This window comes from Blennius ocellaris (genome assembly GCF_963422515.1).
Source record: "Blennius ocellaris genome assembly, chromosome: 17".
NCBI classification, from domain to species: domain Eukaryota; kingdom Metazoa; phylum Chordata; class Actinopteri; order Blenniiformes; family Blenniidae; genus Blennius; species Blennius ocellaris.
Genome location: NC_137666.1, coordinates 15,202,482 through 15,222,790, shown reverse-complemented (window position 1 = coordinate 15,222,790; position 20,309 = coordinate 15,202,482). Strand labels below are relative to the sequence as shown.

Here is a 20,309-nt window from a genome sequence, read left to right as displayed (position 1 = left end):
ACATGTAGTGCTGATGCTCAAGTTCTCCAGCATAGGCCACTATTCAGCAATACATCCATCAACACCAAGCTTCAGACGGGGCCTGAGAGGCTGTTTGCTTGATCTCGCCGAGGACCCGGAGTCTTGCATAAGCTGCTTTGCTCAGTCAAAAGGCAGGCTGAAAATTACCGTCCTCGCAAGAATAGCCTTCCGGCGACACTGCAGCATCCAGCGCCACGAGTTTGGGGGCTCAGCGCGATGCTCTCGTCTCCCTTCTAAGCCAGCATATGTCAGGCCGGGTCTGTCTCTCTGCCGTCTGCCTGCCACTGTGGCAACAGCAGGGGAACGTCTCGGCTCTGCCAACCGCCTGGCATCACACACCCAGACACTCTCCAGAAAAAAGGCGATGACAAACCAGGAGGCAGGTGTTTTTTTTTTTTCTTTCGTTCTCTCTATATGTCCTCTCAACACAACAACAGCCTATAAAAAGCTCAATCTGTAAGTGTCTAAAACACAGTCACTGTACGGCAAGCTTTGGTTTGTTGGACTGAAACACTTGTTTCAGCTATGTGAATATTTATTCTTCCGAGTTTTGCTACAGAAAGAGAGGTCCGAAACAAATGGGAGCAAGACACATCTATAACTGGAGAGGTGAAGGGTTCATCTTATCAAGGGCTTTGTGTACATGTAATGTGTAAGTAAATAAATGATATTCAACGGCAGGGGCCTTAATGGTCAAATATATTTTCTATATAGGCTAAAGCTGGGGTATTTGCTGCATTTATGACCTTTTTAACTGGTTGAGCTTCACAAACCTTCCTTATTTGCTACTTTGTTGGACATAAACATGGCAGTTAAAACACAACTAGGCCCCAATTAAACTTTCCACTGTTTAACACTTGTCCCCCTCTTTTTCTCCTTTAGTGTCACATTTCTGGCTGCAAGCCTTTGAAATCTGTGCTGCAAATTAAAAAAAAAAAAAATTATATTCTATGCAGGTGAGCTCGATATACAATAGCGAGGCGAAAGAGCCGCAGGTCACTGACGCCTGAAGTGTGCTGAGACGGGCGGCTGATGGCACACGGACGACGCTCACCTCCGTGTGTGACGGAGGGATGCAGGTCAGGCCACACGTGGGTCAAAGCAGGCAAATCAAGCCGGCTGACCTTAAGCTCACTTTCTCTTTTCTCAGAGTGTCAGCAAATGGCACACAGATCGACAAAAAACACACACAAAATGTTCAGCTCCAGAGATGTTTCCACTCGTAATGAAGCCAGGCACTCTGGCACAATTACTCCACCAAAATATTTCAAAGTCATAAAAATAGATTTTTAAGCGGCGCACTGATTAGCGGAGAGTGCATCATGTTCGGTTGATTGTTTTCTCTTGCACTTTACTGATTAAATAAAAAGCGGCACCGTTTAGTAGGTTGAGCCAAATGCTTCGTAGGGCTAGACTTTAGTTACTGGGTCGATGACGTATATCAGTGGAGACTCACGTCCAAGTTACTGGAGGAGCAGAATAGTAGTTTTTGTTCATAATAGTTTCATGTCGTCAACAGGTTCTGGTTTCAAAACATTAATCTGTACCAGAAGTGAGCGTTTGATAAATTTGTAAAGGTAAACAGCATAATCAACATATATGTGCAAAAGTAAGTCCACCTAAAGGATATTACAATGATTGTTTTGACATAAATCCATGGATTACCCCCAAAACAATGTCCTCATTCAATTCTTTTCATGAAGGCAACTGCAGTTGCATAAAGATCCAATTTGGAGAACTGATGAAATCTATAAGATGAGAAGTGAAACGTACTGAAAACATCAAAGCAAGTCCAGTTGTCTTTATCCCTTCATGCTGCAAGCAACCAGATATGAACACTTGCAGCTTTTTCTTTATAATTAACTAGTTCATCACAATAACACATCATGTCACAGGTTTCTTCCTGTTGAGGGAGACCTTCACCTTTCTACCATTGCTTATATGGAAATGTTGGGAAAAGTAAAAGTGCCTTGAAATGACTATTGTATTTGGCTCTATATAAATCAAACTGAATTGAATCGAAGGTTGAAGAATTCATTGCTTCAGGAAATGAAAAAAAATAAATCCTCAGAGATATTTGTAATAAAGTGTTTCACTGTGACGGAAATGATTGAGTTGTGTTGTAGGTTGTTCGTACAGGTGGAGGCACTACAGTGGTGTAGTGGTCAGCTCTGCTCGCCTCACAGCCACATTATCCCTGGTTTGATTCAGCGCTTGAAGACTGATCTGTGTGCAGTTTGCATGTTCTCACTGTGCTACTCTGCATTCAATGGAAAATTTATTTTGGGAAAGCCTCTTAAAGAAAAACATCACGGGTAGTTCTTCTAGCTGTTGTCATAATGAAGCAGTTTCTACAATGAGGATATCATGTGGGTCCCACTTTTTACAGCCCCACAAAACAACAAACTGTGACGCGCTGTGTATTCTGACACAGGAAAAAGCAATGAATGCAGCAGTTTGAGTTCTGCTGTCGGATTACACCACGAGCATCCGTCACTTCCCACACGCATCAATGAGCATCAGCCCCCTATCACCCTATAGCTCATTTACACTTCTGATAGCAGCTGAGGACTGCAGACTGGGAACAAGAGCTGCGGCTCCACATGATCTCGCTTTGTTGCTTAGACTTCACAACGTGGCGGAAATCAATATGCTTGCCTTATTTTTGCTCGTTATTCAGTGTCCTCGTCAGTGATCTAAATATTATGGCTGATTACTGTAAATCTCCACTGTTTGGACGTACTAACTTTTGCACATGACTGCGTAGCGGCAAACCTACAATCATACTGATTTGCGGTTTGGCGATTTAAATTAAAATTTAAAATCTTTACAGGTTAAATATTTCTCATAATATAATATATGCATGAGCGCTCAATGGGGCTTCTGTGGTTAATTGTGTCACGCACTGTCATTAAAGACACTGCAAGTGGATAAAAATCTATGACGCTCCGTAGAGTTCTCAGAGTGCCTTTCAGCATTTTGTTAAATCTGGTCTCACCACTTCACAGCCTCACACATGGCTCTGCTTCGCCACAAACAGCTACCACCCTGTTTCTAATGCGTTTCCTTTCAGCAATTTACTTGCAAAGTTTTAGTTATTTGAGATTGGCTGCTTGCATCCCTCTGGAATGCCTTTGCCCCAATTTCATTTCATTATTTCCCATCTTTTCCTGGAGGGAGGCAGTTATGATCTTGCTCTGGGAGACTTTCAACCACACAGAAACTTTTCAAGAAACATGGAAATGTACGAAGCACTGCTCAGATTAAAGGAGAGAGTGTGCTGATAGTTTGCTTATGTTTTGACTATTTTCTTTTTCTTTTTCTTTTTTTTTTAAATCACTCCTCATTAACTGTGGTAGAGGGCTCAACATGAAAGCGCTGGAGAGCGGTTTCGTACATGAAAGTGTGTGTGTGTGTGTGTGTGTGTGTGTGTGTGTGTGTGTGTGTGTGTGCGTGCGTGCTTGATGAAGCCACAGCATTGAAAAACATATCCCGATTTGTAAAAAGCAAGAGGTATGAGCAAGCAGGCAAACAAAACAGAAAACAAATAAATATGTGATGAATATTCTTCCCACTCACAATTCAAAAATACAACAGTACTATTGTGAACATGGGTTTGTACATTTCCCTTGGAAATTGTAATAAGTGCATAAGTGCATTTGTCTACACATTTTCATCTAAAGAGTTTCACAAACCTTTTTTTTTTTTTATTTCCTACTGCATTAACAGGGTGAAAATGTTGGCACAAGACTTGCATGTTTTCAGCTTCAAGTAAATGTCAATATGTTGGCAACAGGAACATGAGATGTAGGAGGAAGGTTGACTGAAATGTGCATGTCGATGGGGTGTCAGGACGTTTTCCACCAATCCAGATCACAAAGAAAGTTTGACTACAACCGGATTGGGAAAAAAGCTGCGTTTTTTTTCCCGCCCAACAACACTGACCAGTCCAGAGCTTATTAAGGGCTGCCTGAATAACCTTGGATGGATGACCAGTGCCACATGCACATAAGTTGAGGTATTTCAAGCATTGGCACTTTTTAGAGTTTTCAAACTTACAACAATTTAGTGATATTAATCTTATAATTCATATATACCCCCCCCCCCCCCCCAAAAAAAAGAAAACAACATAGAAACATAAATCATTTTAAATCATTGAAAAATACTGAAATGTTACCGACTTTAACAATTTTTCAACAACGCCAAATAAATATAATTTCTCTCATTTACTCTTGGTTTGATAGCCCAAAGGCCTGGTTGCTGGTAGGTATCCTAAGCTGCACTTTTTAAATGGTGCCTTGTAAAAGCTGAAAAACTCTGTACGTACCCATCACTGGATGAGAGAACCTGTGGGCGGGGCATTGTGACCACCAGCAAATCAAGAAAAAAAAAAAGAAAGAAAAAAAAGCCCCCAAACTAACCCGTGTCAGATGCACATTTTTGCTAACACTTATTCTGGCGATGGGAAAAGAGCCCTGGCACATCCTGCAGTCCGATGGTGTTGGCGATGGGCACTGAGGATGGCTATCGAGATCAGACGACTGATGGAGAGAGGAAGAGTAGAGAGAGAGGAGCAGTCTAGAAAAAAGGCTAGTTTTAAAGTTGTTTAAATGAGGGAGAGCAGGGTGGGACGAGTCGGCCCCCGACCCCATCTTCTCAAAGTCGAGTCTGAGCCTCTGGAATATAGATCTCAATGCTGTCCGCTCTGTCTGAGGTGGAGTTCTGCCGGAAGGAGGCCGCCCGCTTGGCCGCCATGAGCCGCCGACGAGCTTCCTGCCGGTGCCTGTCGGGCAGGTCCAGAGACTTCTCCCTGGTGATCACACTCTTCTGCCGAACTGTCTTCTTTGGTACGGGAGCTGGTAGCTTTAAGAAGAAGAGAGAATAATTGAAACGTGATCATGCAAATTGTACAGATTTCAGAGAAATGGATGTATTAACAAATTTCTTTAGCACTGTGCAGTGGACACAACGCAACACTGAGAATTGAGCTGAGACATCTGTGATGCTGCCATGAAAGCTCATTACGTGGTTGCTCAATCACAAGCTCGTTACTTAATAATAGTGCAAAACAACAAATCCATCCGTAAATAAGTTAACACGTGTTATGGTTTTGACTCCTGAAAGAACTTCAAGGAGAAAAGGGTTCAGATTTTTCTCATTATTTCTCCCACCAATCCCCTTTAATCTCTCCTCAGAGTCCTTGATCAGTTCTAGTATTTTAAATATTTTCGCCTTTTGAGACGATCTACCACAGAGCCGGGCATCATAAGGCCCGGCGGCCATACGTGGCCCAACGGCTCTGCTTTACCAGCTCTCAGGGTGTCACTGGGAAATTGTGAATCAAATGAAAGTTAGTATGCATGATGCCTGGAATATTTGTAGGTTATTATTAGCTTTATTACCTTTAAACACTATTGGCATTAATACATTACTGGTTGCTACATGGTGTCTGGCACCTTGACTAGCAAAGCAAACAATGTTTACTTTACAGGTTTGGTGATTCACAGGTGGGGAAATAAGTGTAATAAGTAGAAGTTGTATTACTTAAATCAATGAACTTGAAAAAAAAAAAAAAAAAAAGATACATGATTACCAGACCCGCCCCCGATCTCGCAGCACCAGCAGGACCCCTCACCTTCTTCTCTGGGCTGTCGACGGGCCTCCAGTTGTTGTTCTTGATCTGCTGCAGTTGGTCAAACTTCATGGTGACGTCGTCGATGGAGAGCTGCAGCAGGTCCCAGAACCCAGCCAGGTCCTGAGAGGTGGGTCGCGGCATGGCACTGGGGTCCTGCGGAAAGCAGACAACATGTAAATGACACGCAGACATTTTCATTGCACTTTTGTCAGGATCCACAAGAGGTCCTTATCAGACCCATCGGGCTTTTTGTGGGAAGTAAAAATTACAACCCTGTGATGGAAAGGAATTCTCTGGAAATCCCATGAATGGGGATTTTAGAATAATACACTGCCTTTATTCAGATTGCTCCAATTCACCACTCCATTGGTGGAACGAAAGGAACACCTGATTGAGACGCGTTGTTGCATTGTCTGAGCGAGCTTTTTGCGAGCGAGTTGCTGCGGGTTTTAATGAGTCATGATGAAAACCAATTACTGGCAGGAATTTATTACTTTGTGTTTGGGCTCCCATTAAATCAGCCGCCTCTGAATGAACTGTTCACATGTATTTATAATGACGGGGACTGCACTGTGGTCCATTAAGCTCCCCGTACATACACGTGAGGAAAAACACTTTGAGTTATAACAGGAAGAACACACAGCCTCACAGATTTACGCTTGAAGGGAAGTGATGTTCAGAGACAAACATGTTACAAAAAGAACAAAGACTTGTTTGATTTAGGACTCCTACACCAGGTTTTTAATACATTTTCACAAATGGAATTTTAAGTTATGCAGAACACAATGTCTGAGCTCCACGATTTGCACTGAGATAAAAAGGCAACAGTCATTATTAGCTCGATATTAAATATTCAAACTGTGCAATCTTTGCTTACTTTTTAATCTGTGTGGCAAAGACATGGTGAACCTCTAACTGATTCCAGGGAATTGACTTGAACTGAATTTGTACATGTTAGTAACCTTTGTTCATAATTGTTATTTACCAGTGAGGAAACTCTAGCAGGGCTTTATGATGAGGCTTTGTATAACAATGTGTGGAGATATGATAGAAATGCAAATTCATGGGGTAATGTGATGCAGATAAATCAGATAATTACAATTATAATTATACAGATAATCATATATAGAGGCCTCTAAGTAGCATCATCAACAAATGTTTTTCCATGTAAAAATTCAGGACGTTTTGACATTCAACCAACATTTACAAGTTAGCAGCATGGCATCAATTTTACTTGTGATTCATGAGAGGGAACCACTCTTCTCTTGGATTTAAAAATTCATACAGTATAAGTACGCGGCATATACATAACAAATGTGCTTCACAGTGACCAAAACCGTAACTCTTTGAAAACATCTCCCAAGGTGGAACTTTTCAGAAATGCTCAGACGTCATCATTGTGTAGATGCGGGAAACACTGCTACTGTAAATGGACATAATTTTCTAAATGTTGCTTAGTAAATGTGGAACTTTTCTGAAAAACAGTGCAAAAATGATGCAATTTCACTTGAAATGTGTAAACAGGGCTTTATTCTTTTGGCTTCCTTAGGAAGTAATTTTGTAACCATGAACAAGTGAATAGGAACTTATAGCCGAAGGAGGAATGCAAAGATCAGAGAAGGAATTCATTCTACTGTACCAAGACAACACAACCGCTCCCAATTTTTCAATATCAGATCCAAGATTGGACAAATTGTGGAGTGCGCCGATGCTAAAAATCCTTTGTGATGACTCAACTCAATAACCCCGAAGCTTCATGTGGTTTGAACCTGGTGACATTCAGACTTTGTGCTTGTTGAAAGCTCCTGCTGTTGTCTGATGGTCCACCGGACGAACAGCGTAGTTCTTGATGTTTTGTATGCTGGAGTCCAGTCAGTTATTACATTACTTCCTCTTTCAATTTCATTTTGTTTAAAGCCGTTCTTTGTTCTGCATTACAATGTGACATCATGTCCTGCCAACTCATCCTATTTCAAGGAAGTCAATACATCAAGGAGAGGCGAGATGAGCTCAAACTGGAATTTAGGTTTCAACATTCAGAAACTGATTTACTCCAAAAACAAGCACACAATGTGACAATGTGAAATGACTTAGAAGTCACTTGTACAGACTCGCTTTTATGGGATGGTGTCTTTCAAATAGATGCTTTTAATTTTCCTTGAGAATCCCATGAAAATGGAATTCTGGTTTTCATCTTATCTTTCGTCAAAGCACTTAAAACTTTATTTTTAGGAAGTCCTCTTCCTGTATTCATTATGAGGACACATAAACAATCAAATATGATGTGAATTGAAGTTCTAAGCAGTAACTAACAGATACAACTCAGTAACAGTGACTCACTGCCGCCACCAAGAGCACAGAAGTAGCATTGCTTAAGTCTTATAGGCTCTACTATCTTAAAGTGAGGCTAACTAGCACCTATAAGTAATTATAAAGCAGGATATTGTACATGACAAATGCATAAAATGCTACTTTCAGACAAAAATTTGAGCTACTATGTTATATTCCTAAAAAGAAAAGTGCTCCGCTATGGCAAGTTCAGTTTAACTTGTGATTCCTTGTCAGACTTCACTCAGTGAAGAATATGAAAAATATAAATCACAACATGCTCAGTTGAACTGAATTATAGCAACCTTTAGCCATCCTGACAAACTATTCCTCCATATTTTTTGTAAAGATGAGTATTTTTGGGTACATTCCAAAAATGTTTACATAGTCACAATACTCCAGAGGGCTCAGTCCTAACCCTTTCACGATTACAAGGCCACATTTGGATGAGATTTTCAAGTGAAAATGTTTTGAAGGTCCGGTGCACCTCGCGTAAATGGGGTCTAAGTGCAAATATAGGGGCATTATTGTAGCAAGATTATTTGTCAATACGTGCGGAGAGTTGTCGGTCTTTTGAATTGCAGAGACGACTCTCACAGATCCCAGTTTGCATTGACAAATTATTTTACAAATAAAATTCTCACTTCAGACACACAGGTTGAGAAACACGCAGGCAATTCTCCTTATGCACTGACAAATTGTTTTGCAACAATAATGCCACCATTGTTAATGCTGTTTTACCATATGTATATAATATAACTCAGTTGAACAAGCTGAGGCTGATATACCGGAGGGCAGCTGAGGCTCAATTGGTACAGTAGAGTGGGTTTTTCTTTAAATTGCAAGTTCTTCTTCAGCAGGACATTGAACCCCAAATGGAGGTTGAATGGCAGCGGTTTTTGTGTGTTTTACTTCGTGTGTTACTGGTTCTGTTACTTGTTTGCGACTGCTTGAGCATTTAATAAAACAAGTATATTGATTACTTCATGGTTGTCTGCATGTCCCCACTATGGTCCTATGAGGACAGCCTCACTTCATAGTGGAGTTTGCATGTTTTCCCTGTGGATGACTAAGTTTCTGGGTTTAAAAAATGCCCCCCAAAAATGTGCAATTAGTGACTGTAAATTGCTTTTGCATGTGGTATTCTGTTCCTCTGTCGTGGCCCTATGATGGATTTGTCCCCTAATTTCATCTTTGGCTCTACACCCCCACAGTCATCTTGTATGAAACAGGTCAAGCATGTGGATAGATGAAAAAGGTCTGTATTATACAAGGTCAGTGCGTTTCTCTTTCATACAGAAGAGGATTTAATCAAAATTACCCTGGATTTTAAATATCATAGTCGCCATCATGTAAAGTATGCCAGAAACAGAATACACTGCTGTTATCTCTAATTACAGTGGGAACAGACTCAGCACTCCATCAGCTTTATTCTGACCCCTGAACTCCCACTTGGGATGTTCTGTAAACTGCCTCTGAAGTATTATGGTTTCAAATATCCAGAGCTGATGGATTTAGCGAGAGTCGGCGAGTTTTAAGCTCCGGCTGCGTCAGTGTGCTCATAAGTCCTCCCGGAGAAGCTCGCCGAGCCCACAGTTTGTTCTTTTGGACCGTTTTTTTTTTTTTTTCCTTTAACTCGGGCTTTCTGTAAATTGACTCAAGTGTTAGAGAGGCTGGCTGACAAAACAAGATCTGGCATCTTTTTAAGCTTCTAATTTGTGGGTATCTCTGGAACCCAGTGTTAAAGTTGATATTGTTCCATATGCGTTCATAAAACTTGAAGGTATGAGCTTTTGTTTAATGAGAAAGTTGACTAAACTTGCATAACGCTGCTGCCCTGAGAGAGAAAAAGTATGCGACTGGCTCTGTGAGGCCGGCTCACAGTACCTAATCCCCTTTCTCCCTGAATGTGCAGTTTTTTGCTGCACATTGCAAAAACAGCAATGCCATCTCTCATAACTGCACAATAGCTTCATTTGAAATATTGGGTACTTGGCTCAAATCGATACAACGAGTTGTGAAGAATCTGAGGCAGGAATCCCTGACCCCGTGTGTGTTCCTGCACCGATGTAGCGTCCTGCATGTTCAGGTCTATTTTCACCGTTCTCTACACCTCCTCTTTTCTGGGCAAATTCACCCATTGGAAATAACGGCACAGCCACACTAATGCATTGTTCTCTTCAAAAAAGATTTCAGGTCACATAAAAATGTGCTGGACAGCTATCTATCGATCCCTGGTGTTGTTGCTTTCAACAATCAATGACATATCCTGGGAGTTTTGATTCACTTTGTTAGTGCCGGCTAAAGCATTAAATGTGTATTGAAGGTAGGAGAACAAAGCTATTGAGGATGTATAAAGGGCGGCGGTGGTTTATTTCACAGCAAAGGTAATGCTTTGTGGATTTTTCACAGTCATGCCAATTTCTTCTGTAACGCTACGATGTGAAGTGGATTGTTGTGGCTGTGCAGAATGACACTGCTTGAATCCTAATGCAATCCTAATTCTAATTTTAAAACTCAATGTGACCTAAATGCAACTTGAAAGGGAGCTATGATTTGTCTACTTTGCATCGCTGGATGGACGACTACATCACAAAGCATATATGAATATTGAAAATCCCACTTCTTCTTCAACATCACTCTAAAATTACTTTAGCCGTATGACTATGTAAGACTGTGATAACTAAAATCTTAATTACTAAAGTTTCCACAATGAAAAGATTACTGCTATTTATTGATGTGTTTTAAAATGTGTGTTTTCTTTATAGAGACGACTTCACTAACCTAAAGGTTCCATATTATACCGTTTTAAAACAATTTCACATCGTTGTCAGAGGTCCAACAACATTGTATTGTAAGTGTACTTCTCCAGATCCAGCCCTTTTCCTGAATTTCAATCCGTTTCAAACACCCTCTTGTGAACTGCATTGTCTTTTTTCTGGTACAATTGGCACCCACTTGTAATTTTAGAAGGCAGGGCTCATCTACCTATGGGAGGGTCAAACACCACAGGTACACACATAGGCTATGGGGACACATATTTGGATTGTAATTTTTTTAGCTGAGCTCACCATGGCAGAAATCACATGGCAAATAGAATGAAGATCGATAATATAGAACAGGCTACATAATCAATATTATTGATGAAATTCAACAAAGACATGATGTTTATCTATAACACATTAACCTTATTGATGTGCACCATGGCCTTGAGGTTAGAGAAGTCAACTTGTGTGAAGAGGGTTTCAGGTTCACATTGCACTGCTGGTTTTAAGAATCCATGAATAGGATGGCTTAAATGCAGAGAAATTATTCCTCAGAAGGAATCAATAAAGCATGAATTCTTCCTTTTCCTGCTTTGGGATTTCATGGAGATTACTGGTAATTTGGTAGCTGTTGTATCTCATTAACATCAAGGTAAATACTTTAAATTAGAGTGCATTCCTTGTGTGGAATTGGCTTGTCTTAAAAAGCCCAGAGGAAGAGATTTATGACTTTAAAAATCTCCCTTTTCCAGTGAAATCATCTCTTACCAGGTTTTGCTGACACAGCCAGTAGAATTGCTGGAATTTCTGGGACATGAGCAGCTGAGCGCTCCCTACTGCGCTTCGGATTTTACCCAAGACTGAAACACACACAGAAAGCATATCAAGTCGAATGTAAGACACGGCCCTATATTCAGTAGAGTGTGATAGAAAACATTTTAGTGGGTGACTGACTGTCTTCTGACAGGTCGTTCTCCTCAGCCTCCGTCTCCATCTCTTTACACCAGGCCTCTATCCTCTTGGTCTCATTGTGGAGCAACTGCATGAACCAACTCCCGTCCCTGCGCAGGGACGGCGACACCCGCCCGGACTCTCCCGGCGAGGCGGCGCTCTCTCGAGGGGATGGGGGTTCGAGCTGCCAGGTGGTTTCGCTGGTGGTCTCTCTCGGGCTCGGGGGCTCGGCGGGGGTACGGTAATCCTCGCGGTAGCTGAAGAGGCCCTGGGTGCGCACGGTCCGCACCGCCCCGTACTGAGTGGGCGTGCTGGGCTCGGAGTGACGCTGGAAGCCGCCGCCGAACTGCAGGCCCTTGTCCTCCATGGTGGGGAAGCCCTCCAGCTCCAGGTCGGCCTGCACGGCCGCAGTCACACTGTTGGAGCGCTTGAACCGTCCCTGCCTGAGAGACACGCAGATAAAAGACACATAAAGCCGCGGGCCAAGGGGCTACTGTTCATAGTGAGATCAAACATCAGAAATTGAACCTTTGCTTCAGGGTTGAAATCCCAGAGTCATTAGCTCACCCTTTCTTGTCGCCCTCCACTTGGATCCCCACAGAATGATACTCCCGAGAGCCTTTGCTTTCCGACTCAGAGTCCGTGGCTGCTTCCACCTAATGTGAAGAAATGATACAAAGCAGAAGCACTTCTCATTATATGAGCAGCCGCTCGTTCCCAGGTGTTTCTGGAATTATTGGGTTGGGACTGGACAAAGCAACTTAACTGTACACAGCACGTTGCAGAATAAAAAACGGATGATTTATAGAAGCTGCAAAGGCAGCATGACTGAAGAGGTTTCCTGAAGAGGATTTTCAGTTTGTAGTGAAATGACCACAGTTATTTAAGAGGAGGCAAGAAAGAAAAAAATTGAGGTCAGGAGAGATGAAATTTCCCAGCAAGAAGAAACCATGAAAAAAAACAAAATAGGTGGCGTGTACGATTAAACGCCGTTGTTTAAAACGGAATTAATTGCAATTGTAATGCAAGAGACAAACAAAAATTTTAAGTGAACTCCAAAGTCAAACTATAGATGTAACACTATTGTGAAGGTTTATCTGAAAGTAAGTTTTGGTGTTCAAACACCTTCGGCATATGAAGATTAATCACAACTGATGAAGATGTTTGGATGAAAACCGTGAACAGTTTTCTAACAGTCACAACAGTTGCAGACTTCAATCCAGAATATTTTATTACCAGACATCTAAAACAGTTGTGTTTTTCCCCCCAACAGCCACCAGCAGTATCTTATAATGCAAAAAAACCAACCAAAAAACCAACAAGCATTTATAATGCTGATATACAAACAAAACCTCTGATTGAAGCATGTTCAGCATGAACGTTGGGACACTTCAATCTCATTGTGCAACACTTTAAGTAAGAGATAAGTGGAATGTAAAGGTAAAATATAAATGATAAAGTCATGAAGAGCTACTAAAAGTGTGTGTGTGTGACCTTTATGTTTTGTACGGTGCTCCATGTTAAAAAAAAAAAATAACAAAAGTGATTATATGTGACATGGGACAAACCTCTCAACCTGCCCTGCAAAAAGCCTCTTGAGTACATGTGACATAATTCAATTATTTTTTGTTTTGAACATTTAAATGAGCTGAAAATGCTCATTTCTCCCCCAATAATTAATCATGTTTTCAGATTTACAGAGTTAAAAAGAATGTATGAGGATCATAAGGAATTTGGGAATCCTCACAGCAATAAATCTACAAATCTTGAGGAGGACATTTTGCTCAATGTCTTGGGAAAACAAAAAAAAAACGATCGCCAAATAATCAGAAGCCAGATGGGATGACGTAGCGCCGTAGATAATAGTGGGATTTCTGAATAAATGGCCGACAGTGAAAACAGCACAAAAGAGTTGGATGAAAAGAAAAGCACACAAAGACACAATCAGAACTGCAAATCTCAAACGTGGACCTCTTTGATCAAAGTTCAGACTTTCAAAGTCTCTGATGTTTTTTTTGTTTTTTTTCTGGTAGTTTCTCTCAGAAGAAGTTTCTTTGCAGTAATTTCAGCACAAAGGCTGATTCGAACATTGTGCTTCTAGGAGGTCAGACGTATCTGCCACTGAAGCCTCTTATGTTTTAGCCTGAGCTGCTATTACTTGTTGATTTTTGCGGCTGGCCACTCTTAAGAGCATCTCCACCGGCAGCAGTCAGAACTTATTTTCTTTCAAAGTTGTGAAGAGTTTTCAGAACAGCTGACTTTCATGCCGGCAAGTCATGATGGACTGCAGTTTGGGCCTGAAGGTTTACACACATTAAAACAGGCTTAAACTTGATGAAGGCGATGAAGCAACGAGGAGTTGACTTTTTAGTGTGCGTGCCTTCAAATCTATAGAATATGGACATTTTTACAGATCATATTGTGTTTGTAATTGTGGGGTCATCCAAACTATGTGACAAACACTAGCAATAATGTACACAGAATCCTCATTGGAATACCTCCATTCCTACCTGATGTCATCTGCAATACCTAAACTGAAAGCACAATCTATTTGCCTGAGAGTGTAATTCAGCACACTTGAAGGTCTTTGTAAATTGGTCCCTTTGTCTCAGAATGTGGATTTTAACCATTTAAAAAAGTGTTTGCCGCATACAAATATTATCCAAAAAGTTCTTTTCTTGATAACGAAATACCAACTATGACTATTAAGAAGAATCTAGACTATAAAACATGTTTGCAAAACATTTTTTGGTGTTTAGTTAACTTCAGGATTCATCCAGATTTTGACAAGTAAATTATGTGTGATGATTCTCTCCTGGACAAGGGTGTCCCAACTTGTTTGGAAAAAAAGGACAGGAGTAATCTCATATATTATCGAGGTCATTGAAAACTGTTGAACTTTAACTCAATTGTTCCCAACATTGCTTCCTGGTTTCCTTCAGATACCCTCAAAGTAAAGCCACAGACCCTTGTGGACATCAGATTTGCTAAACATGATTCCTGTTAAAACAATTTCCATTGCTTATGCTTTCTCATGTGGAATGTCTCATGCTTCATCATGTTTTGGTACTGGAACAAAACCCCAAGTGACTATGAGCAAAGGCAGGGTGGCCACTTCATCACAGAGCAAACACACTCACCAAGTGATAGTTTATGGTCAACAATAACCATGCATGTTTTGAGAAAACCAGAGTACTTGAAGAAAACTAATGCATTTACATGGAGAACATGCAAAACGCAACACAGAGAGGAGCTCCGGGTTTTCAGACCGATGACATTCTTGCTGTGGAGTGATAGTAATTATCACTCCATTAATATGAGATTTGTCTTCCGAGAAAATTACTGTATTTTCAAGACCATAAGTCTCATTTTTTTGTTGTTGCTGTTCAGCCGTTCATGCAACTTGCATCAAGAAGTGACTTGTATATCAAAATATACAGGTACATGCCAACTATGACCATGAGATGCCACTGTATGACAACAGAAAGCTGCTACGGTACCACCAGAAAAAACAACAATCCCCCATTACGACCTTATTTGACTGACAGCTAATGCAAAATGTCTCCAAACGGACCCTAAATGGTTCTGGAAGAAAAGTGGCTGTATGAAGATAATCAACGCTGTTACATCTTTTGATGGAAAAATAAATTTGTCTTGCACAGCTGTCCGAGTTATATTCTTCTCTTCTTTATGACGTTTTCTATCTGGTTCGACCCACAGTCTGAAAAACATGGTAGTTTGGGAACAAATTGTCATATTGGTTAGTTAAAGAGGTGAACTATAAGTAAGAATTAACAGTAAATCCTTACACAATATCAACCAGTGCTGTTCTAAAGACATTTCAAGGAGACAAAAGAACAAAAAGCGATTCTCAGTTGGTATTGGAGATGCAGTGGGGATGTATTGACAGCTCAAATACCATCTCAGTGCCAGATGAGGCAATATGAATATTGTGTGAATATGATGGGACTGGAAGACCGAGTGACTGATGAGGATCCAGCCTGCATCTGCATGACCCAGGAGATCAGGCTCAGAGTTTCTGCTCCACTCCCTGGAGCCTCATGTGAAATTCTTTGAGGAAACCTTTTAGACTTCACTATTTGGCAATGCTTTCTTGTATCAAAGTTTTGTCTTTCTAATTCCTCCATTTGCTCATCTCTTTATAGTTGAATTTCTTTCTTTTACTCCTCTCTTTGCCCTGCTTTTTTCAGTTTCCCTGCTGGTTTATTGTCACTTCACCCCTCCCCCTTATTCCCAGCCCATCTTTGCTGACTTAAGCCTAGTTTTTCTTTCTCCCTTTCTACTTTGAAAGGTTTCAGCCTGTAAGATTTATCTTGGAATGAGGCTACAAATGTGACAAGACACTGTTGATTAACCAAAACTATAAATTGCCGTGATATAGAAAACTCCAACCTATATTTTTTCGTAAACCAAACATAACTTATATATTGACTTGTAAAGAAGGGTGGTTTTTTTTGCATGTTTTGAAGCTATAATAGATTTTCCGCTAAGATGACTGAAGTCATATTTTCTAGTCGCCATTGGTGACCTCACTGCCAGAAGGGATTGAATTCAAACTGCATATACAAATTGCATAAAATACATCCTTTGGAAACAGTGGTTTGCAATTAATTTTCCCAAAGGGCCACATGAAAAACTGGGACTGCTGCTCAGTACGAATCTTTGTGGAAAGCAGTGCGTGTTGATAAGCTGTTGCATCTGTCTTGTATTTCCCAGTGTACTTTGCATGGTAATGGTGATTCATAATGTACTTCTTGAACACAGCAATGTGTTATCCACAAAGTAACCACATAGCTTTTCCTTTCAGTTTGATATATAAGCTTTTACATAGTAACATTTTCAGTTTTGCTGCTTCAGGTTTGCAGGGTAGTGATTGTTACCTCTGCAAGACAAAGTGACCAAAAGCAGACATTTTAATGGACATATTCAAAGCAGTGCTCACATTATGTACACTCATTTAAGTTTGGATTATGTTGCATCCCATGACCCTGGATTTAACAGTGAAGAAAGAGAAAAACATTGTGGTCACTGGCAGGACAGAATGCATAATTTATTTAGTTTGCTTCTCTCAGTTTACAGTTTACATTTCTATCAACTCAGTCTCTAATTGTGTGTAAATGGTGAAATATTACCCAAGGCTGCATTGCAAAAAGCTTTTTCAAAATCATCCAAAAGCATCATGATGATTCTACCAATTGACATGGATAAATCTTCACTTCACTGTGGTAATGTGCAATGAGATGGACTCTGGTTTGGAGTGGGATGTGCTTCGTTTGTGGGTAAATGTCAATCCCACCTGTGGTGTGGACTGTCAATGTTAAACGTACATTTTGGGTGAGACACTTGGTATTCGGTCAAGCTGTTTGAGAGAAGCTTAGTGGGGAGGGAATGATTTTAAAGGCCCCGTTTACAAAACAACGTTTGCAAGTGAAAACGCAAGACTTTCATTAAGTTTAGGTGTCACCCTCCATTTCTGTGTAGACGGCAGAAACACTGCTACTGCTGATGTGCACCACAGCTGTACTAAATAGTACTTCTGGACACGTGCGAGTGGACGAACAACAATAACAATGGCTGCCTCCATGGCGTCACGACTCCCGGTCCATATTCCCTGGGGACATCATAGTTTTATAGTTGATGGTTACTCGGATTAGCAATCCAACTTTGTCCATACGAACGTTCATATACTCGCCGTTGTTCATGTTAAAAGAGTATTGAAGGTTTCAAAGAAAACAAAGCATCCAGAAGAGGAAGGACAAACGATTATGTCAACAACACCTGACCCAACCCGAAGGTGTTTTTGGAGCTATGCATGGAGAAATCTGCATGTAGACACATGGGTTGCATCAGTAATCACAGTCACGGCGTCGGCGCAGGTGTGAAAACTGTGAGCATCAGCAAAAAGTTGAACAGAGTCACTGTGCCTTTCATCCAAAACACACAAACACCACCTGGCAACTTTTCCCAGCCAGTGACTGTGTTTAAGGTTAAAGGCTTCGACTTTTCCTCTCATGCGACCTCATTACACCATTAAATAAAAGTTTTTGCCGGGAATAAATCTTTCAGCCCCTCAGAATGTAAGCACATCTTCGAGGTGAGGCACTGACAAGACAGTGGCGGTGGCAATAAAATGGCTCCCAAGAGAAATGACGACAGGAAGCCAAGACTACACCGATGCCCCGGGGTCAAAGATCACAAATATATTGACCTCCTCAAAGATAGTGATGTGGAATCAATACAAGGGAAGGTTAATTCGAGTTAATTATTCTTCTCGGAGAGGGAAAAGCAGCCTGATTGTTCCTAAGATATGAGGAAAGGGTCCCAGGAGGTCTTGGTGGTAAATCAATATTTACAATGTCCAAACCTGCCTGCTGCAACACATTACAGTTCAGAAACTGAAATGGTGGCTTTCAACAAAGGCATCAATATGACCTTGTGACTACCCAGAGCAGCCCGTGAATGACAAGGAAAGAGCAATCCCTGCTTCATGAGGTAATGTATAGTGTATAGTATAATACTAGTATAACACTACGTTGGTGTGCAGATGTACACAGAACTGCTTTATTTTTTATTATTCTAGTCGCACAGATTAAAAAGGTCCTATTGATATTAATTCCACATGTTGAGTATTTTCTTTTTGCTTTTTGTATTGCATTTGAAGGAAGTCCAGACTCTACAAAGAAATGTAGGATTTCCAGGAGGTTATTTCTCTGGTAAAAATAGCATTAATTCTAATAAAGAGGAGCAGATTACCATTTACCAGACTCCTCATGCTGAATCATAAAATTAAGTCTCGAGCATAGGTCTACAATTTTTATGAGACTCTACCAAATACATTTGTCTACAATCTCCATCTACAACCAAGAACTGCTAGTATTTCCTTATTGTATTTAACTGTTTTATCCAGCTAGTTTATTTATCATTAAGAGGTTCTGGCCATATGTCCAAGTGTCCTTGAGCAAGACAATGAAGCCCAAACTTCTGCCGTCAATGGAGAAGCGCCACATAAGTAAACATTCAACCATTAATCTATGAACGACTGAAATATTCTTTCATTCAAGAGGCACAATTGTCTGCTCATAATCAAAATGTTTCATTTAACATAATTTTGTCACAGCTACAGGGAGGCACTAATGAGGAGCTGGAGAGGCTCCATAGCCTCAGGATACACACTCTTGGTTGAGAGAATCGACCTGGGATATCTGAGGTTTTCTCCAGATACTGTGGTCTTTAGTTGGTTTACTTTATGATGTCTTGGGAGATTGGTACAAACATGTAAAGAAGGAAGAAAAAAAATCACAGATGAGGGAACAGGGCTGTTTGCCTGAGGGTAAAAAATATATATATTTGCACAAGTCAAAGGAAGCCATGATAAGACTTTTAATTCTTTACAGTGTACCCAGACATTGATGAAATATTAGATTACTCATGAACCTTTTGATATGACCATTTTCCAGTTAAAGATAAAAGCTGCACAATCAATCGATTCCCTGCAGCTTTCAAACACCTGAGTAAATTCAAATATGTTTGTAAATTAGGAACATCACTGAAAACACACATATATGTTATGCTTGATTAATTGTCTTGGAGAGACATCATAAGGAGCGAGCTTGCAAATCAACTGATCATGTAATACCACTTTGTACCACATGGTGGTGTTGTGAGTCATGCTAATGCCTGTAAAGACAAGGGGAAGCAGGTCGATTTGATGGAACAGCAGGTGTATGTGACGATGATGACTGAAGCTCAAGCAAACAATAAAAAAAAACAAGCTCAATACTGCCCCCAAAGCATACAAGTAGCACACACCATTCTTTTTATGCTTGAATCAAATTCACCATCCTCTCCTCAAATAGACAGGAATAATGTTGTCCTTTATTTCTCCCCGATGTTTCTGATCCGTACACCCCTCGAATGGTAAAGACTGAGTTAAATCAGCTATGCCTCCATGCTGATTTGAGGAAGCGGAACCATCACCGTGTTCTGCTCGCCGTGAAGTTCAGTGAGGCATGACAATGAGGTGTTGATGTTGCACTTCCGCTGTTTAAAATTAGATCTCATTAGCGCGGTGAGGTGGCCTGATCAGATGACTGACAGTGTTCTCGCAGAACAGGAAACACAAACTCTGAAAGGTGCGAGGTATCGAAAGGGAGAAAGTAATCCTCGCACAGCACAGCTCATGAGATGAAGGCAGCGGGAGAGTGGACAAGGAGGTTTTGATGACGCGGGAGTGGATAATTGCTTGAATCAGCCGGGGAGGGAACACTTTGGGGAAAGAGTAAAATGAACAAATGCACAAAGAGTGGAGTATTTTTGCATGAGAGTGACTGAATTAGGATTTTTTCACAAGGCGGGGAATTAACGAGGCCTGCTGTGAAACCTTTATTGACTTTGAACCAGTCATTTCTTTCAAATAAAGTATATTTTTATTATACGGCAAGGATTTTACATGCCTGACTGATGACTGCAGATGGCACAGAAATAAATACATTATTGACACTGACTTGGAAAACTGCATCTTTGCCCAGTGTGCTATTCAGCAGACACAAAAAGCTGTTTTAAACAGATTTAGTTCAGCCTTCAATTTC

The 20,309-nt window shown here is 40.8% G+C and overlaps 1 protein-coding gene across 1 annotated transcript in view; it reads right to left on the bottom strand.

Moving 5' to 3' along the window:
- Window positions 1–4,677: 4,677 nt before the first annotated feature.
- Window positions 4,678–20,309, bottom strand: part of dlgap2a (discs, large homolog-associated protein 2a) — a gene marked incomplete at its 3' end in the record, with an annotated part of 190,273 nt that continues 174,641 nt past the window's right edge. Inside the window, exons 8-12 of the mRNA XM_080512483.1 lie at window positions 12,268–12,356; window positions 11,704–12,143; window positions 11,518–11,609; window positions 5,641–5,809; window positions 4,678–4,877 (exon numbers count right to left, since the gene is read on the bottom strand). Of these exons, the coding sequence (XP_080368609.1) occupies window positions 4,678–4,877; window positions 5,641–5,809; window positions 11,518–11,609; window positions 11,704–12,143; window positions 12,268–12,356 (990 nt within the window). The remainder of the gene's footprint in view (window positions 4,878–5,640; window positions 5,810–11,517; window positions 11,610–11,703; window positions 12,144–12,267; window positions 12,357–20,309) is intronic.